This window comes from Cucumis melo, chromosome 9 (genome assembly GCF_025177605.1).
Source record: "Cucumis melo cultivar AY chromosome 9, USDA_Cmelo_AY_1.0, whole genome shotgun sequence".
Lineage (NCBI taxonomy): Eukaryota > Viridiplantae > Streptophyta > Magnoliopsida > Cucurbitales > Cucurbitaceae > Cucumis > Cucumis melo.
The window spans coordinates 23474400-23492235 of record NC_066865.1 but is presented as its reverse complement, the minus strand read 5'-3'; the positions used below and the strand labels follow the sequence as shown (position 1 = coordinate 23492235).

Below are 17836 nucleotides of genomic sequence, written 5' to 3'. Positions count from 1 at the left end.
AATTAAAACAAAATATTTCGAAATTTCATTTTTATTCGGTTTATAATTATAAATTTTGGCTTGATTTTTTAAGCCAAAAGAATATAAATAACAAAAAAAAAAGTACTTATCAGACAGGGCGATAGGTTCAAGAGATGTGATGAGTTCTTTATAAAATGGCATTGGCCAACACTAAACATACGAGCTACAATATACATTCCAAATTTTGAAACAATAAATGTCCACGTTACATTGTTTACTTATGCACATTTTTTTAAAAGCTAATAACATGTCAATAATATTTAAAAAGCTGATGACATAATTGAACAAAATCCCAAGTCCTTAATTCGGACTACTGTGGATAAAAGATTATATCCTGAGAAATCTACACTCGCGTATTTAAATTTTAAAAGAAAAATTTGCAATCCAAAATTTACAACATGACTGTCACATCTGCCAAAATTACTTAAATAAAAATATAGCACTTTATTAGACCATACTTCAAAATTCATTAAGTGAGCTACAAATTCATTTAAGATGAAATTATCCGCAAGTACTTTTTTCATCATTCAATAGGAACTTCTCATTTGCTTGTTGCTCATCAAGAAGTAACATGAGTTTTGGAGCTTGACATATCTATCCTCATTCAGATGTAAAAGCAGCTTAAAATTTGTAGGTTGACCATAAAAGGACAAAAATAAAACAAAATCTGCAATAATTTCCCTGTTGAAATGGTTGCGGGTAGGTGTTCCATCCACAAATTGGGCAGGAGAAAAGAGGACCATTCTTCACCTAGTGACTCGGTACGCCTGCATAACACGATAAACAGCTCTAGGTAAAATTTCATACATTTTGATTTTGAGAACTAATTTCTAATGAGCAGTTCTTAAATCTTCTTAGTTCAGGCCACAATGGAAACCCAGGGATTTGGTCCATGTGCATAATGGATGAAAAAGTTACACTAAACTTTGCCTTTTTACTTTAATAAAACCTCAAATCTTCTAAAAGTAGCAGTATTACCATTTACATACATATTTCAAAACTACACATGGTGTGAATCCTTTATGTGAAAAATGAGAATCGAAATGGTGTGACCACCTAACAATGTGGCTTTCCAAATTTCTTTTCTAGGTCGTGCCCAGACCATTCTAGTACCCAATTTTCATAAAAACAATTTAATGGAATTCTAATCCAAGAGTAGTCATGATACATTATGAAGCAAGAGTACTATTACAACTTCTGAAAAATATGAGTATTTTCAAGCAAATGGCAAAGTGAGTATACTCTTTGTAATTTAGCCAAAATAACTTTAAGAGCCGGTAAAACGAACACATACCTTGACCCTCTTCAATAAATCTTTGGCGTTGCTATCATTTTTGAAGTGATCTCGTACAGGCTGCAGATGAATGAAATCAATCATAGCTTTATAGGTAGCTGAGGGTAAATAGAACCAAGTAAATTCCTAGCTGTATCGCTACCCTTTTCACTGAAAAGCTGTTTGTATTTTCATGAAAATATGAAGCTTCTTAAGTTATGCTTAGATGTTTAACGTTTTATCAGATGAAATTGCAAGAACGTGAATAAATGTCAAAGAAACCGTATGTGTTAGGAGGAGAAGACAATGGTTGACTTAGCACTAGACAGATCCCAAAGTACTGAATTGATGGTTATTTATGGCTTTCTAGTCTCTACCAACGGCATCATAGACCAATTTGCATTTTGAAATTAGGTAGTCATGATGATCTAATAAGATTGTTTGCACAAAAACCATAATAGTGTTTTGTACTGTAGTAAAGCAAAAAGATGACTACAACCAATTCCAATAACAATAAGTACTCATGGAAAAATATTGTGCAAAAATGACATACCTCCAATATCTTATTCAAAGCCTTAGACAACGCTGGTTTGAGATCACCTGGATGCAGTTCTCCTGCTGCATAGTCAGAAACCAGTTCTTCGAAGGTTGTGAAGGTCCTGCAATATTTCAAAACAATAAATGAATAGGAGGTCACGACAAATATTATAACTAACATCTAGGATCACGATATAGGAGGAGAAAGAAACAAGAATAGATTATAAATCTCCTCAAACTTACTTATTTCCACCATGATCTGCATTTCGTTCCACAGTGAACTCCTTGAACCAAGGGAAAATAAGGTACTTGATGTATTCTAAGCATGGATTCGCTTCCACGATCAACGGAGGGCAATATGCTTTCTTTATCTTTAAATTCACTTCTGCCTAAAATGGCCAGATGAACAAATTAGAAAACAGATCCACAATATTACAAGATAGCCTCAGAATTGAACACTCAGTCAAGACAGCCTATAACTAAACACAATCATAAGAATAAAGATGTAATTTTACTCCCCTCCGCACCTGGGATTCTTAATTATATCTATCAAACCTACATGCTAGCGAAACTGCACCACCACCCTAACTTCCTCTACACATGGGATGCTCAATTTTCCCTATAATGCCTTACCTCATCATCTTCCATAAATATAGAGGATGATGGATCACTTTTAGACATCTTCTCCTGCCCCTGCTGTAAGCCCGGCAACATATCTGCAACCGCCATTGACATCACAATTATTTGCTAATATCACAAGCATCAGCAAGATTAAGAACTGATAACGCATTTAAGAGCATACGATGTGATAGGATGATGGGCTTGTTTTTCCTCTTGATGTCATCACAATACTCTCTTGCAAGGACATTTACTTTCCGTTGATCCATTCCCAGTTGACAGATGTCAGCCTGTTGCAATGGAATGGAACAACTGGTTAACAAAAAATCATTAAAATCTCGCCATACATTGCAGCATATAACAAAATAGACAACCTATATCACCATGAACTTTTAATTGCCACACAAATACATTCAAGTGACATCTTTGTCTCCTTATGATACGAGGAGAAAAATGCATATCAACAAACTACATGGAAGTCGAAAGAGAAAAAACCTTCAGGAAAAAAATGTCAGCACATTGCATGCATGGGTAGAGAATTTGGGCAGCAGTCAACTCATCCTGTTCATTTCTTCCCATAATTTGGCTACACCTGCAGGAGGATGGAGGGCGGGAAGCAAACCATGAGCCAAGATTATTCCAGAATGCAGATTAAACATGAGTACACTACGAGCACCTTTCAGAAATATATACCTAATTATCCTTGGAAGCTTGTTTCTCCTAGCGATATCCATTACAAGGGGCCAGTATTCCCCTGCCCTAGAGTTAATCTCCTTTGAAGACCACAAAAATTCAACCTTACCTCCTTCCAGATCCATCCCAACTGCTTTCCATATCTCAATTAAATAGCGGCCAACAGTCTCGATTTTCTTCAGATCACCCCCCATTTTGTTGTTGAGCTGAGCAAACCAATCTGCAATCCATATTTTCACTCTGCATCCAGCAGAAGTAAGCTTGTTGACATTTATTGCCTTCATCACTCCCTGTGTGAGGAAACAAAGGCACATAAATCAGCAATTCACATTCAATGGATACGGGTGGGGGAAACTCACTTGGAAATTGTTCAGTTTCAATTACGTTTTAGATTAACCCAAAAATTGCTTGGTCCCCCCCATTTTTTTCTCTGCTGAAATTCACGATGTAAACAGGGTAGATTGCCACAGAAAACCAAAACCCAATTCACTTAGTTTATAGCTATCAACTACAACTTAAAAGACCGGACTCAAAGATTCCTGTAAACTTTACCTGAGCAATATGCATTCTCCCAGATGGTTCGAACCCATCATAGCACACTGGTTCCGGCTTCTTATCAAGCAAGTTCCGCAGCTCATCTTCTTGAATACACTCTTCCCCAACACTTCTAACAATTTGGTACTTCTCCTCCAAACTCAATCTATAGAAAAATACAGTTCAAGTCATGTAAATTACGATTCAGATACAAATCAAGAGAGAAATGGATACGAAAACAACAAGTGTCAAACACAAAAACTTCATACTGGTTTGAAGAGTTTGATGAACAAGCCGGCTCCTGAACTTTCGCGTCTGAGATTGAGAGGGACTGTAAATCCTCGGATGGAGCTTGCGAAGGTGCTTCTGTCGCCATTGAAGCCACTGCTTGGAACCTTTTGATTTGAAAGAATTTTCAAATCAAAATGAATTTGAAATCTCGTCTTGATCCAAAATATTTGCAAATTCAGGATTTGGTGTGGCTGCGGCAAGGAGTTAGGTTTAGAAAAAACTTGATTGGGTGGAAATGACGGCTGGCGATGGGTGAAATTGATAAACGAGAAAAACAGGCTTCTAGGGTTTTTCTTTTTTCTTTATTTAAGTTTTCTTTTTTTCAAATTAACAGATATATAACAAAATTTAAACTATTTATTTTCTGTATAACAACTAAAATGCATTGAAGCCCACCCACGTTTATTCTTCGCCTTTTCATTGAAGTCAAACCCTCACCAAATTTGGAACACTTATGCCCTCACTATCTATGGCCGAAAATAAACCACTGTCTCTATGGTCAATACTTACTCCAACCATAGTCTACCCATGTCGCCTACACTCAGTCAAAGAAAACCAACGTTTCTTTCATTAGATATGCATAAAATCTTGCTTTCTCTCTACGTATGTTATTAGATTTGCGTAAAATCTTGCTTTCTCTCTATGTATGTTATTCTCTCTATCTCTTTTTTCACTTCTTTTTACTATTTTGAGACCTAAAAGAAGATGGATATGGTTGCAAAAGCATCAACGGATGTGTTTGACTGGTTCGAGTTCATTTATATCAAATGGTTGAAGATAATATAATGAAAACAATTTTGTCAACTGGAAGACCTAAAAAATAAAGAATTTCATCTATATGCGAATGTCACAATAGTAATTAAAAGTTCATCAATATGTTCTAATTGTAATTGAATTTTATCATATCTACTTTGTTTATCTTAGATAAACAATGATAGAGTTCTATTACTTTCTTACTATATCAATGTTTTTCTTTTTTCTTTTAACTTTTTCATTTCTTAAACTTCATTTATTATGTCAGCAAACATATAATGGAATGTAAGAATTTTTAAAAGCTTGTATAGAACTTGGATGAGAGAGTGATCAAGAATTGTTGTTTTTTTATCATAGATGTGGAGCTATAGACCATTATGTCCGTTATCTCCGTCTATTGTATGTCTTAGATAGATAGAAACAAAGGACTGTCTCCATCTATCATAGAATACCACTATCTACTATCTATCACAAATAAATGATAGATATATAGTTTGAATAACATTCAAAACATCAACCGACAATTGTGTTTTGAGTGTTAGATTTATGGTTTTAATTCTTTCCAAATCATCTTTATTTGTTTGCAAGATAGGTAAAGATTGTGATCTATATATGTTTATCCCAATAAGCAAAAATAGATCTAAAATTTAGATGATAATATATTTTTTCCATGTAAAGAAATGACATTCTTATAATTATATAAACGTCTTTTAAAATGTTATATACATTATAAATATTTTATTAAATTTGTATATTAAAAAAAAATATATACATGTTTATAATCAAATATGAGGAAAGTTAAAAATAAATAGTTTTTTCAAAATAAATAAATAAAATACGAGTATGGTTCCATGTCAATGATAATGATTACAATCGGTGAGGTTGCTTCCATCAACCAAAACACTTAAATTTCTGGCCCAAACCCTTGTTGGAACCAATCTTAGAAAAACTCGAGGATTTGTTTGTGTTTAGGGATAAATTGGTTTCCCACAAAACTCTTCCTAACCCATAAACAGACTTGTCAGATTTAGATAACAAATGCAAATGATTAGTTAGAAAAACAAGGAAACAAATATTAGATGTTGGAGAAACAAATATGAGATGTTGGAGGATTGAACAGAATGTCATGACAAAAGTTGAAAATACAATCCATTAAGCATTCTAAAAAATGAAGGCCAGGCCAAAACAGTTAATTCCAAGTGAAGGTTGCAAATAAGGTATAGAGACTTTTGAGACATTTTATAGTAACAGTAACAACATGCAATGTTACATTTATAAGTTTGACTTAAATAGACAAAATTGAAAAAAATCTAAATGAATGACATTGGTTATAAGTATTTTAAAATACATTATTTGCTCTTATCTAATTATATTTGTTTTTTTTACCCTTCCTTGTTTAATAAAATCCTATGGCCAGCTAACAATAATTACTTAATTATAACTCCAAACTTTCACATTGTCTAACTTAAATCTTTCAATTTACCTAAAAGGAGTTCATTTTATTGACTATAAGGAAGAAACAAATATAACTATTTTCTATTAAAATCATCGACTACGTATTTTTTAACAAACGAGTTTGCATACATTTATGTATATCATATGTTGCCCTCCCCATACAACTAGCTTCCTACATGTCCATTGGTATACACATTATATACATATATATATCTATATTTATTGATGTGATGGATTCAAATCAATAAGCTTTTGATCAAATATATCTAATATCAAGTTATATTAATGCTAAAGCAATTCCATTTAATCATCTTATATCGATATAAGAGTTACATATAACAAACACACCTATAAAGATGAATACCAAAGTAGAACGAGTTCAAATTCAGAGATTGACTATGTTTTAACCAACTAAAAGTATTATAAATCAAACGAAAAGAATGAAACAAATTATAAGAAGTAAAACTATTGTCAGTTGATAAACAGATGTAAGAGAAATTTGTAGTTAATTAATTTTAATATTTAACTACATTAATAATAAAATTAGCAAAAACTGATAGCTAAATCAGTTATTATAAACGGATAAAGATCAAAATTGAATAAACACGTTACTTAACCAAACTGAATTGAAAAGGCGGGAACATGACTCCAAATTTTGTGGAGGGGACCTAAGCATAAATATAAAAGAATACAGCCCCTTCTTCCGCAAAAAGCAAATAAAAAAATTAAATGACATAAATAAATTGAAAGGAAGAAAAATTAAAAAAAGAGGAAGAACAAGGAAGAGAGAGGAGCTTCTTTATTTTTCGTTTCAACTTTTTTTTTTATTTTTTAAATTTTCTTCAATATCTTCCTTCAAATCAAACACATTGTTTTGTTGTCTCTGAATTTTCGGACCGGATTTGTGGCTCATACCTTAGCTGATTTTTTTTGATTTTCTTTCTCCATTTTTTCCTTCTGCAAATCGACCTGGAGCTTTGTATTTTCCGGTCCTAATTTTTGCTTTTTTCTTCTTGCTTTTTTTTTGGTTTCAATCGGGCCCCTTTGACGCAAAAATTCTCAGGTTTTCAAGAAATCTTTCTGGATAACCTCATTTTGTTCGTGTTGTCAAAGGTACGGTTTCTGAACTATTGCTAAGGCTGCGTGTCGATCTGTTTTAGCTTCTTTATCAGCTGATACACGGGTTTTTGTTGACCCATTTCGATTATCTTTTGGGTTATTTAGGTTACATTTAATTTTTTTCACCTCATAATTTGAATGTTCTAGCTCCCGTGTCATTGGGTTGTGATTGTTTAGCGAGTTGAGCAAGGAAATGGAGACATTGTGTATGGCATTTTCATTTTTTTTCTTTTGGGGGTGGGGGTTGATAAGGATAGTTAAATTCCACTCAATTCTGTTTGTGGTGAAGAATTCTTGGGTATTCTAGGGCAGTAGTTATTTACTTGAAACATGGTGTAGCTGGGGTTTTAAAATTTTATGAACAGGTAAAAGTTGTGGAAATTTGGTATCTAATAAGAGGACTGGTTGGCAGGTCGGCCTTAGCTGAAATTTGGGTGGCAACTGGCAATGTTTCCTCAGTTTCTCATCTGCATTTCACAGGTAGTTTCTTGAATGCCTATCTCTTCTTATAGTCTCTCTCAGCACAATAACAGGAACTTAGATTTGTGGATATGGAAAAATTTCCCCTGTTTTCTGAAAAACGACATACTGGGTTTATATAGAGAAACGATTCCTTTTAATTGATGAGCAACATTGCATGACTTCAGTGGTCTGGTATGAGTGAAGACATAAAGGTGGATCTCTTTTCTGTGCATATAATAGTTAATGTGGTATGGTATTTTTTTAGCTTCATGTTTGCCTGGATTGTGGAGAGAGTAGATCCTTGAGGATTTTGTTATGAACATTCACTTGGAGCTGTACTCAGCTGGTTCAGAAGTTCTGGTGAATGGCTGAATGTAAGTCTGTTTGCTTATCCGAAGTTTTTTGCATATGAGATATCATGGTTTTTCTCATATCCATATTTAACGTTAAGTTGTCTTTAATATTAGCCAAACTGAAATTGGAGCTGGTGGAGTGGTTAAATTGTATGCTCCCCCATATAAATTTGCCACTGGATGCTTCAGACGAGGAATTGAGAGTATGCTTGAGTGATGGAAGTGTATTATGCAGCATCTTGGATAAACTATGCCCTGGTGTATGTCAGGTTCGATGGCATTTGATGGCCTTTTTTCATTACTTTTCCGTTCTTATATATTTTTTCAGTGTAATAATTTGTTCACATTTATTATCATTACCATTATCATTTTTTTTTAAATATTGGTTTCATAAATTGATTTTCTTTTCTTTAGGGAGGCAATTCGAAGCCCATCACTCCTAATATCGAGAGATTTCTGATAACTCTGGATGAATTAGGACTTCCTGGCTTTGAACCTTCTGCCTTGGAGCAGGTAATTACTTTAGTTTGATGCATTTTAGTCCAACTGTGACAGTAAGTACCTTCATTTTCTGTCAGACAGATTATGTAAACTGTGGGAATATTTGTAGTTGTCTTTTATCTCATACTTAGTTGAGTGAGTTAATTTAACTTGTGGGGCTGTTTGGGCCACTAACTTATCTCAAAGCCAACATTAAAACAAGTCCAACTAAGCTAAAACAAATGCTTATCACAGTCACAAAAACCAGTCAACAAAAGTAGTTTTGTCCAGCCATAAGAATTTTGTGCAGTTTGTCACATATAGTTTAACTATTAGAAGGTATTATTTCATCATTCAAAATTTTAAAGTTATTGGTAAAAGTTGGGGGGTTTGACCTTCAATTGTAAATGGATCGTTTGAATTTGATGTCATATGACTTTTATCTAGAAGAAAAATCTGGTATTTTGATCTGAAAGAGTAGAGTAGATTGAAACTATATATTTCGAAATATAGTTTCAATCTAAATTCTCATGAATCAATAGTTTGGATTTGTAGGTAGTGACCAAACACACAAAACGAAAGAAACCTGTGATATACTTGTGATCCTTTGCAGCATTCTTGTGTAATCTGAATAGGTTCTTATAATCATACCTCCATTCCTATCAAAACTGAATACATATAATTATGGGGGTTCATCATTTATCACAATGGCATCTGACTTGCCAACAAAACAAGACCTTTGTTGGGTTTTGTATTTATGTCGAATGAATCAGTTTGATGGTTTAAATACTGAAACCTTTTATAGAATGAAATCTGATCGGGTATTATATGCAGGGATCTATTGCACCAGTTTTGCACTGCCTGAGCACACTTCGAGCTTCCTTTGATTTGAGTGTTGGGGATGAGTACACTCAAAATCATTCACGAAAAAGATGGAACTTATGCGAAGTAGATTCATTAGATGGAATCAATAATTTATCTGGGCAAAGATTTCAAGATTTTCAGAATGGTTCAGTTGTATCAGGTTGGTACAGGATTGGAAGGAGAATTTAAATTGTGCAAAAATCTCATTCAGATTTCATTGTGAAGTTATTTATGGTTGACTTTCTTCTTGATTTTGAAAGGGCAATGTTCTTGAACCTAGAAAAAAGTCTTTAAGATTGCACATTGTTACTTTTCACACAGCTTATTTATTTATTTTTTTTGGGAAAAAAATATTTAATTTAGTTTCTCCATTCAGTTTTAGCTGATAACATTCATCATTCAGCAACACCGCAGTTAAATAATTTTGACCTTAGATAAGTCACGTGCCAAACAGTCATAGAGTGCATCCGAGAATTCGCTAAGTTTTGTTTGTTGTTTGTTGTTTTCTTGTGGTTTGGTTGAGTATCTGCTGAAAACTGTTTCGTTCAACTTTATTAACATGCTCAAACGATGCTCTGCATCTGAGTAACCCATGCTTCACTTCATGCTATCGTGTAATATTTTACCTGTTTAGCTCTTGTAATATTTGGAGATTTTCATTTTTTCTTTTTCTTGTTTGGTTCTCTTTTTACTGTCGTCGGAACTTTTGTATCCTTCCAACTTATTTCTATATTTCCATCTATCATGAAAATGTTTGTTTCTAGTAAAGGAAAAGGCTTTAGATAATCAAAATATAAATACTGAAAGAAATATCTAAAAAATTAGACATACATTTTATACTGTGTTTCATTGATTTTGACCTTGATGTCCGTTCTTTTGGATGCTTGTGAAAACCAGGTTAGAGCAGGTAGGTATAACGAACTTACAGTTGTCAGTAGCATCTTTTATCAAGTTAATTCTTATGTTATAAAGAAAGTTTGGCCCGGATCATATTTTTCCCAGATTTTTTGTGCTTCCTCTTAAACTCTGATATTGATGATGCAATTTATTCTATTATTTTATTTTCTTGTTTGTTTGTTCTAGTGCCGTCATATGGTTTAAACAGCCATATTCAATATGAGGATTATGGGGAGCAAGAACAAATTCATGATGTTTCTGGTTCTAACGTCGTGGAGTTGATAAAATCAGAGAATCTTGAGGTAATCCCTTGAACCATTTTTAATTGTTTGTTTACATAAATGGTTTGCTCCAAAATATGGTTAGATTCATTTCTCAAGTTCTGCTGTTGTTTTATGCAGAATGTCTCTACTGAATCACTTTTCAATATGATCAATAGAATTCTGGATGGCACTGTTGAAACAAAAAATGGAGACGTGTCACATGTATGAGATTGATTATCATTCTTCTTGAAGCATCTGAAATTTAGCCCAAGAAATTCGAACACTATATCTGATTTCAGGGCCATATTTTTATCCAGGATGGAATTTATTTGTATTTCAACTTCTAACTTTGCTTTTTATGGTTCAAATTTCTCTCAGCAAGTAGCTTATATTCTGAGAAAAGTTGTACAAGTGCTTGAGCAGAGAATTTTAACTCATGCTGGAAACCTGAAACATGTAATTTTTGCTAAGCATAATTTTTAACTTGGCATGGTATATTATCTTACATGAAAAATAGAAATTAACTGCTGTCACTTATTTGTGCAGCAAAGCAATCTTTTGAAAGCTCGGGAGGAGAAATTTCTCTCAAAATTAAGAGTCCTTGAAACCCTTGCAACAGGAACCACGGAAGAAAATGAGGTATTTTGACAAACATACAAATGTCCAAATATTTGATTTCAGTTTATAAAACAAAATAATGTATTTCCTGGATATAAGTTGGTATCATTATTTTTGTAGGTTGTCATGAACCAGCTTCAGCGTTTGAAGGTAGAATACTCATCCCATTTTTTACCTCTGAGGAACTTATCCTGCATACTTGTTATTTTTGGTTTCTGACTTATTGTGGTGTGGGTTTTTATCAGATCAAGCCATTTAGATGTAATGGGTTCCGTACTGTCTTGTCCTTATTGCAATTTCTTATTTTAGCAAGACACTAATTTTAGTTGTAGAATTTGGTAGCTTCCTTGCTTCATAAGTGCTCTATCATGAAGGAACTACAATAACTTGATATTGATGAAAAAGTTGAGTTGGTACTTTGAGCTTTTGCTTCATTATTGTTATTAATAAAAGAGTCTCGTTTCCTTTTCAAAAAAAAAAAAAAAAAAGATAATAGTGATGGTTTTTTTTATATTGATTCTCATTTTTTCTATGGTTTGTTAGCAGGAGGCCCTTGTTGCCTAGTTAGTTGCTTGGCTCTCTTGTTGAGCTATCTTTTTGTATTCTTTCATTTTATCTTGATGAAAGCTCGATTTCTTAATGTATGCTGTGGTTTGCCTGCTACTTTATTTCACCTAGTTGGAAATACACGTGTCATTTCTCTTTCTTTTGAAGCTTTTGATGATCTACCCATCATCTCATAACTGATGAACAAGTTTGCTGATTACGTTTTAGCTGCTTCCAATTTTTAAGTTACTCAAGTGAACCAATCACTTTGAGTTCTACGAGTGATTTGTGAAATTTGGCAGTATGGGGAAAATCATGTACACTGCAAATCTACAAAGAATCTTTTGTCCTATTTATTCCCATACTACCGATTTTAAGTTGATTCCTGTTCCAATCTCCCAATAATATTACTTCTCTCATTTTTTAATAAAAACTTTTATTTTGGTTTATCTCATAGACCCATTACTAGTTAGCAAACAGGGCCTAAATTGATATCTTACGATCATGTTACATCTAGCTCACATGACATATCAATATATCATTGTCTGACAGGTAGCATGATTGAAGTCTTTGGCTAGTTTTTCAGTTATATATATGCTAACGTTCGTTTATTTGGTGTTGAAGATTGAAATGTTCAAGGTAGAGGAGATGAAAAACTGTGAGGAGCAGGATAAGATGGCGTTGAAGGAGCAAAAGGCACTCTGTGATGTCAAGTTATCAAACCTTAAAGATGAGCTAGAAAAAGCCAAAAGTGAACATGAAAATCATTGCTTACAACTGGAAACAAATGCTAAGGAGGAGAAAGCTAAGTATGAGGAGAAGCTAAATGAACTTGAATGCTTATTAGCTGATTCCAGGAAGCACGTTAAGGAACTTGAGACATTTTCTGAATCTAAATCACTGAAATGGAAAAAGAAAGAGTTCGTCTATCGAAATTTTGTTGATGATCTGCTTCGAGCATTTCAGGTTTTTATTATGTCATCCGCATTGTTATTTTGTCTTTAGGGCCCATGTTGTGTTGATTAGAGATATGAGTCATATAACTTCTATTTAATTTTTTTAGGGATTAAGGATTTCAGTGGACTCCATCAAACGTGAGGTCTTGAATACAAAAGGAAACTATGCTGAGGATTTTAATTTCCTCGGTAGGTTTAGCTTAATTTATCTCCATTTATTTTTTTCTGCTCTTATCAAATTTTCAATCTCTTTTGCTTTTTGTTTTTTTAATGAGGTTGCCATCAATAGGAATGAAGTTCAAAGGATTAGCAGACGTGGCTCAGAATTACCATGCAGTTTTGAACGAAAATAGAAGATTGTATAATGAAGTTCAGGATTTAAAAGGTACCATTTTTATTTTTTTCCCTCCTACTCGAGCTTTCTCAATTTAGATGTGGCATTTCACAGGCAACATTCGAGTGTATTGTCGGATACGGCCATTTCTTCCAGGACAAAGCAAGAAGCTAACTACAGTTGAATATATTGGTGAAAATGGTGAATTGGTAATTATAAATCCTGCTAAACAAGGAAAAGACAATCGTAGACTATTCAAATTCAATAAAGTTTTTGGTCCAACATGTTCACAAGGTATTTTTAGTCTTGTCCAATTTTGATTAACTATAGAATGATTTACTCTATTATGTTATTCATACCCACTGGATCATTTGTTTAATTTTATCGTTATTAAGTTTTTTATGAGGTTTAAGCGGTTCAAGAGGTTATTTATTTATTTTTTCTAACTTCCTATTTGCATCTAATTATACTTGTTGACAGAGGATGTATTTTTAGACACTCAACCATTAATTCGATCGGTCCTTGATGGATATAATGTTTGCATATTTGCTTATGGACAAACTGGTTCAGGAAAGACATATACTATGGTATGCTCTATTTTATATTTCTAGCACCATACTTTGTCTTGCTCATTGGGGCTTATATGTGTTATTCCTTCTCAGAGTGGACCTGATGTATCGTTGAGAACAGAATGGGGTGTTAACTATCGAGCATTAAATGACCTCTTTGAAATTTCTCAAAGCAGGAAAGGCTCTATTTCCTATGAAATTGGTGTCCAAATGGTTGAGATATACAATGAACAAGTCCGTGATCTGCTCTCAACTAGCGGTCTTCCAAAGAGATATCCTTCTTTGAATATTTTGCAATTATTTAATTATTTAAATAGATTTATTTTAATGTTTAATTGCCCTTTCATTTCCAAAGAAAGAAATTGATCATTCAACCCAAAAGATAATTACACAATGGGAAGACAAAGAAACCTCTCAACCAGCTCATTGAGTAACATAAAATGGAAAAGAAAAAAAAAACACTCGAATTGGCTTGTTTACACCATCCAGATACCTAAAAACTAGCTTGGTTAGCCTTGAATTCTTTATAATCAATTATATTTTTAATTTTCTATGTAATCAATCAATTCATTATTTAGCCTTTACTAGCCATTTAGAATTTGGTTAAGCATAAGCGAAGTGGCTTTGATTTTTTTTTTTTTTTATAATAAAAAACTTTATTTCCTTTAACTTGCACACACTTGGGATTTGGAACACCACTCAACCAAATGGGCTTGCAGTACCTGATGCTGGTATGCATCCTGTTAGATCTACTGGCGATGTCCTGGATTTGATGAAGATTGGATTGACAAACAGGGCAGTTGGAGCAACAGCCTTGAATGAAAGAAGCAGCAGATCTCATAGGTATTATTATTGTAAACGTGACATCATTTGTCAATTATTGTCATACTTTAAGAATACATTTCATGCAATTGCTGATGCTGTGCAGTGTGCTGACAATTCATGTTCGAGGTGTGGACTTGGAGACAGATGCTATTTTACGTGGTAGTCTCCATTTAATAGATCTTGCCGGCAGTGAAAGGGTGGACCGGTCAGAGGCTACTGGAGATAGGCTGAAAGAGGCACAACACATTAACAAATCATTGTCAGCTCTTGGGGATGTAATTTTTGCTCTTGCACAGAAGACTTCGCACATTCCTTACAGAAATAGCAAACTAACCCAAGTTCTCCAAAGTTCTTTAGGTGTTTTCTTGCTTTTGCATTTTATTAGACTTTTATTATTTTATTTTCTGAGAATACCTAGTTCATCACTGTTTTGCTTTATTTGAACCTCTAGGTGGTCAAGCGAAGACACTCATGTTTGTACAGATTAATCCTGATGTAGATTCGTACTCTGAAACAATAAGCACCTTGAAGTTTGCTGAAAGAGTTTCTGGTGTAGAGTTGGGTGCTGCCCGTAGCAACAAAGAGGGTAGATATGTTAGAGAACTCATGGATCAGGTCTTGACGAATTTTTATTATCTTCTCAAAATTTCTTTTCTTTTAGAAAACAGTTTTTGAGTAATTGAACTGCACAAAACCTCCGTATATCTTGATCCCAACAGTATGCACGGAATTACACAATTGCATCTGTTTTCTAATTTTATGTGACACTGCAGGTGGCCGTTCTCAAGGATACCATTGCAAATAAAGATGAGGAGATTGAGCGGTTGCAGTTGCTTAAAACTAATGGCAATGGTGTAAAGCATGGCGTTGGTTCCCTAAGACAGGAGTCATTTTCTCCTAGAAGACACTCTAGCATAACTCCTCGGCAGAGCCAAAAGCCATCAGGGAGAAAAGGCTTAGGCATGAATAAAGCAGCATCTGACGTGGACAATTTCTCAGATTATGACAGGCGTTCTGAAGCTGGATCACTTCAGTCTATGGATGACTTTAAATATCATAAGCGTTCTGAATCTGGATCACATCTGTTTATAGAAGACTTTAGACATCATAAGCGTTCTGGATCTGGATCGCATTTGTCTGTAGAGGACTTTAGACATCAGAAGGAATCTTCTTCACAGTTAAGGGATTTAAGTCAGAATGTTACTGATGATGTTGACCTTTTAGGCTTTGGAAATGCTGATTCGGATGAGAGGTTAAGTGACATATCAGATGGGGGGCTTTCAATGGGAACTGAAACCGAGGGATCAATTTGCAGTGTCGTGGAATACACTCTATTCCCTGAAGTTCCAAAGCCATCAGATGTTTCGTTTGCTGATTCTAAGTACCCAGAGGGCACATTGGATGTGAAAAGGCAAGCAGAGAGTGCAACAACTGGGGTGAAGTCATTGATTCCTATTCCAGAAAAGTAAGTAATTACTATTCCCTCTTAAAATGTTATTGCTGTACTTAACTTCTTCATTTCATGCTTAAATTTGATTGGTGGCACTACCAGCTACTATAAGTATGACTCTTTATCGTTTCTTGTAATTGGAGTGTCACGGGCTCACTTCACTTATGGTTTACCACTTTAATATTGAGGCTTTGTGCACCCCCTTGCTAGGCTCCAGGTATCACAAGTGCTGTTTTTCAGCACAGGGTTCAACATCTCGAGTTATACCACCGACACATCTCTAGCGGGGTTAATGACCTCTTACTTTCAGAGATGGCAGAATAGGGATATTTTAACAACATTTAAAACTTTTCTCTTGGTGCACGGTGTGATTTGTTTCAACATGGTTTGATGTGCCACCTTGGTGATTAAATTACCTATCAAGAAATTAATCCTTTTGTCTTCTGTTTTATACAGAACCAATGCACCATCGAAGACAGGCGCCAGGCCCCCACAAAAGCCCATGCAAGCCAAATCGTCAAGAGTTTCATTGACGAAAAGCTCCTCAAAGGCTCCAATAGCATCAAGTATGAAAATCTAGACCCTGTTGTTTTTACTCCAAAGTTTTCCATATCATTTGCCTTATGTTTTCCTTTCCTTAATTTTGTTTTTGTTAAGATACCAAACTTTTCATCGATAAAATGAAAAGTTCAAAAGGAGATCAAAGGAGAATACAAAAAAGCTCTCCAATTGGTGTTAATAACAAAAGAATTATAACTACAAAAGAGAGTGGAAAGAGTGCAACATCTTGAGGTATTAAATGATTATTTGCCTTGTGCCATTATTCTGCTCTTCTACTTTTACCTTAGTTCAGAACTTGCATCATTTCCCAAGTCATTGTTAAATGATCTCCTTTTTGGTTAAACTATAATTTAGCCATTTTAGTTTGCCGCTCCACTTCTAACATTTTAGTCCTAATCTTAAACCAACATTCGAGAGTGTTATTGACCATGGGGTCTGTAGTTTTAATTCCCCAACCTTATTTTACCAAAAAAATCACCAACATTTATAATCTTAGAATCCAGCATATTAGTAAGTAGGTCTATGCTTACCTAAGCATAGTTCAACATATAAGGATCGAGGTAATCTTTTTTAAGTTAGAGGTTCAACTTCTCACTTCCAGATTTGGTGTACCTAAAAGAAATAGAAATTAATAAGGAAAGACATATTTGTTATGGAGTCAACTCGATGATAGCTCAAATTTTTATAGGTCATTTTAGATGACCTCATGTTACTGTTTAACTAGACCATTGGTGGGTTTTTTTTTTTTTTCCTTCTTCTTCTTCTTCTTCTTCTCTGAGACGTTCTCCTTGCTCATTTACTCCTCTCTATTTTGATGGAAATCAGGTATCAGAAAAACGATTGTTGGCAGCTCATCATTGACTAAAAGCAGGACAAGGTGGAAGTGAATCAACCTAAAAGTAATCTGGGTAGAAAAATTCTTAGAGCCTAATCATTATTTTGTGTAGTTCTTGGTTGCAGTTTAACTTCACACTTGGTAGTTTCTGGCTCATCTCATAGGCTCTGCCTTTTGCCATTCTAATTGGAATATCATAATTTCTTCCTCTTGTTGTATATTTGTGTGCTAAAAGGTTAGCTATTGTTTAAATAACAATCATCACTTCAAACCTTTCCATCCTCTAATATTATATCTCTCTATCTGAACTCCCTCTACTCTCTAACTTCTTGTATATCCCTACAAAAGAGTTGCAAAAACCACCCTGGATGTATAACAGTAGTTGCAATTTTAACCTCAAGTTTCCCCATTACAATAATTAAGACTTAAAATTTATGCAAGTATTAAAATCGTAGAATTGTTAACTATTATATAAGTTTGAGTGTTCAATTTTTGTCATTTTGAAGGCCTAATTTCTCTGACTATTATA

At 34.1% G+C, this 17836-nt stretch overlaps 2 protein-coding genes across 4 annotated transcripts; one reads left to right on the top strand and one right to left on the bottom strand.

Annotated features, from left to right (window-relative positions):
* Window positions 1-445: 445 nt before the first annotated feature.
* On the bottom strand, window positions 446-4442 carry LOC103482753 (tyrosine--tRNA ligase 1, cytoplasmic). The gene is made up of 10 exons (XM_008439061.2): window positions 3946-4442; window positions 3695-3842; window positions 3143-3432; window positions 2945-3041; window positions 2634-2739; window positions 2465-2547; window positions 2075-2220; window positions 1848-1953; window positions 1316-1375; window positions 446-788 (listed from the first exon to the last, which is right to left on the bottom strand). The coding sequence occupies exons 1-10, from the start codon at window positions 4050-4052 to the stop codon at window positions 768-770; spliced, it is 1164 nt and encodes a 387-aa protein (XP_008437283.1). The 5' UTR covers window positions 4053-4442; the 3' UTR covers window positions 446-767.
* Window positions 4443-6939: 2497 nt separating this feature from the next.
* Window positions 6940-17615, top strand: LOC103482751 (kinesin-like protein KIN-14J). Of its 3 annotated transcripts, XM_051089871.1 has the most exons (25): window positions 6940-7164; window positions 7239-7288; window positions 7707-7774; window positions 8022-8130; window positions 8224-8378; window positions 8524-8622; window positions 9424-9613; window positions 10537-10652; window positions 10752-10835; window positions 10992-11069; window positions 11160-11252; window positions 11352-11381; window positions 12402-12743; window positions 12841-12922; window positions 13023-13118; window positions 13182-13361; window positions 13548-13654; window positions 13730-13909; window positions 14316-14479; window positions 14565-14818; window positions 14913-15076; window positions 15235-15926; window positions 16368-16477; window positions 16569-16703; window positions 17298-17310. In XM_051089871.1, exons 4-24 carry the CDS (start codon window positions 8121-8123, stop codon window positions 16700-16702), a joined length of 3360 nt encoding a protein of 1119 aa, XP_050945828.1. In that variant the 5' UTR covers window positions 6940-7164; window positions 7239-7288; window positions 7707-7774; window positions 8022-8120; the 3' UTR covers window position 16703; window positions 17298-17310. The 3 variants fall into 3 exon arrangements, with proteins under 3 accessions (XP_050945828.1, XP_050945827.1, XP_050945830.1); XM_051089870.1 differs by having other exon boundaries at window positions 6940-7288; XM_051089873.1 differs by lacking the exon at window positions 16569-16703 and having other exon boundaries at window positions 6940-7288; window positions 17298-17615.
* Window positions 17616-17836: the final 221 nt, after the last annotated feature.

Excerpts from the sequence above, each read along its gene's own strand:
- LOC103482753 (XM_008439061.2), bottom strand. The coding sequence starts at position 4,052 with ATGGCGACAGAAGCACCTTCGCAAGCTCCATCCGAGGATTTACAGTCC. Across the intron at positions 3,843-3,945 it reads TCATCAAACTCTTCAAACCA|ATTGAGTTTGGAGGAGAAGT; the intron begins GTATGAAGTTTT and ends ATTTTTCTATAG. Across the intron at positions 1,376-1,847 it reads CTTTGAATAAGATATTGGAG|CCTGTACGAGATCACTTCAA; the intron begins GTATGTCATTTT and ends ATTCATCTGCAG.
- LOC103482751 (XM_051089871.1), top strand. Across the intron at positions 8,623-9,423 it reads AACCTTCTGCCTTGGAGCAG|GGATCTATTGCACCAGTTTT; the intron begins GTAATTACTTTA and ends TATTATATGCAG. Across the intron at positions 15,077-15,234 it reads TTAGAGAACTCATGGATCAG|GTGGCCGTTCTCAAGGATAC; the intron begins GTCTTGACGAAT and ends GTGACACTGCAG.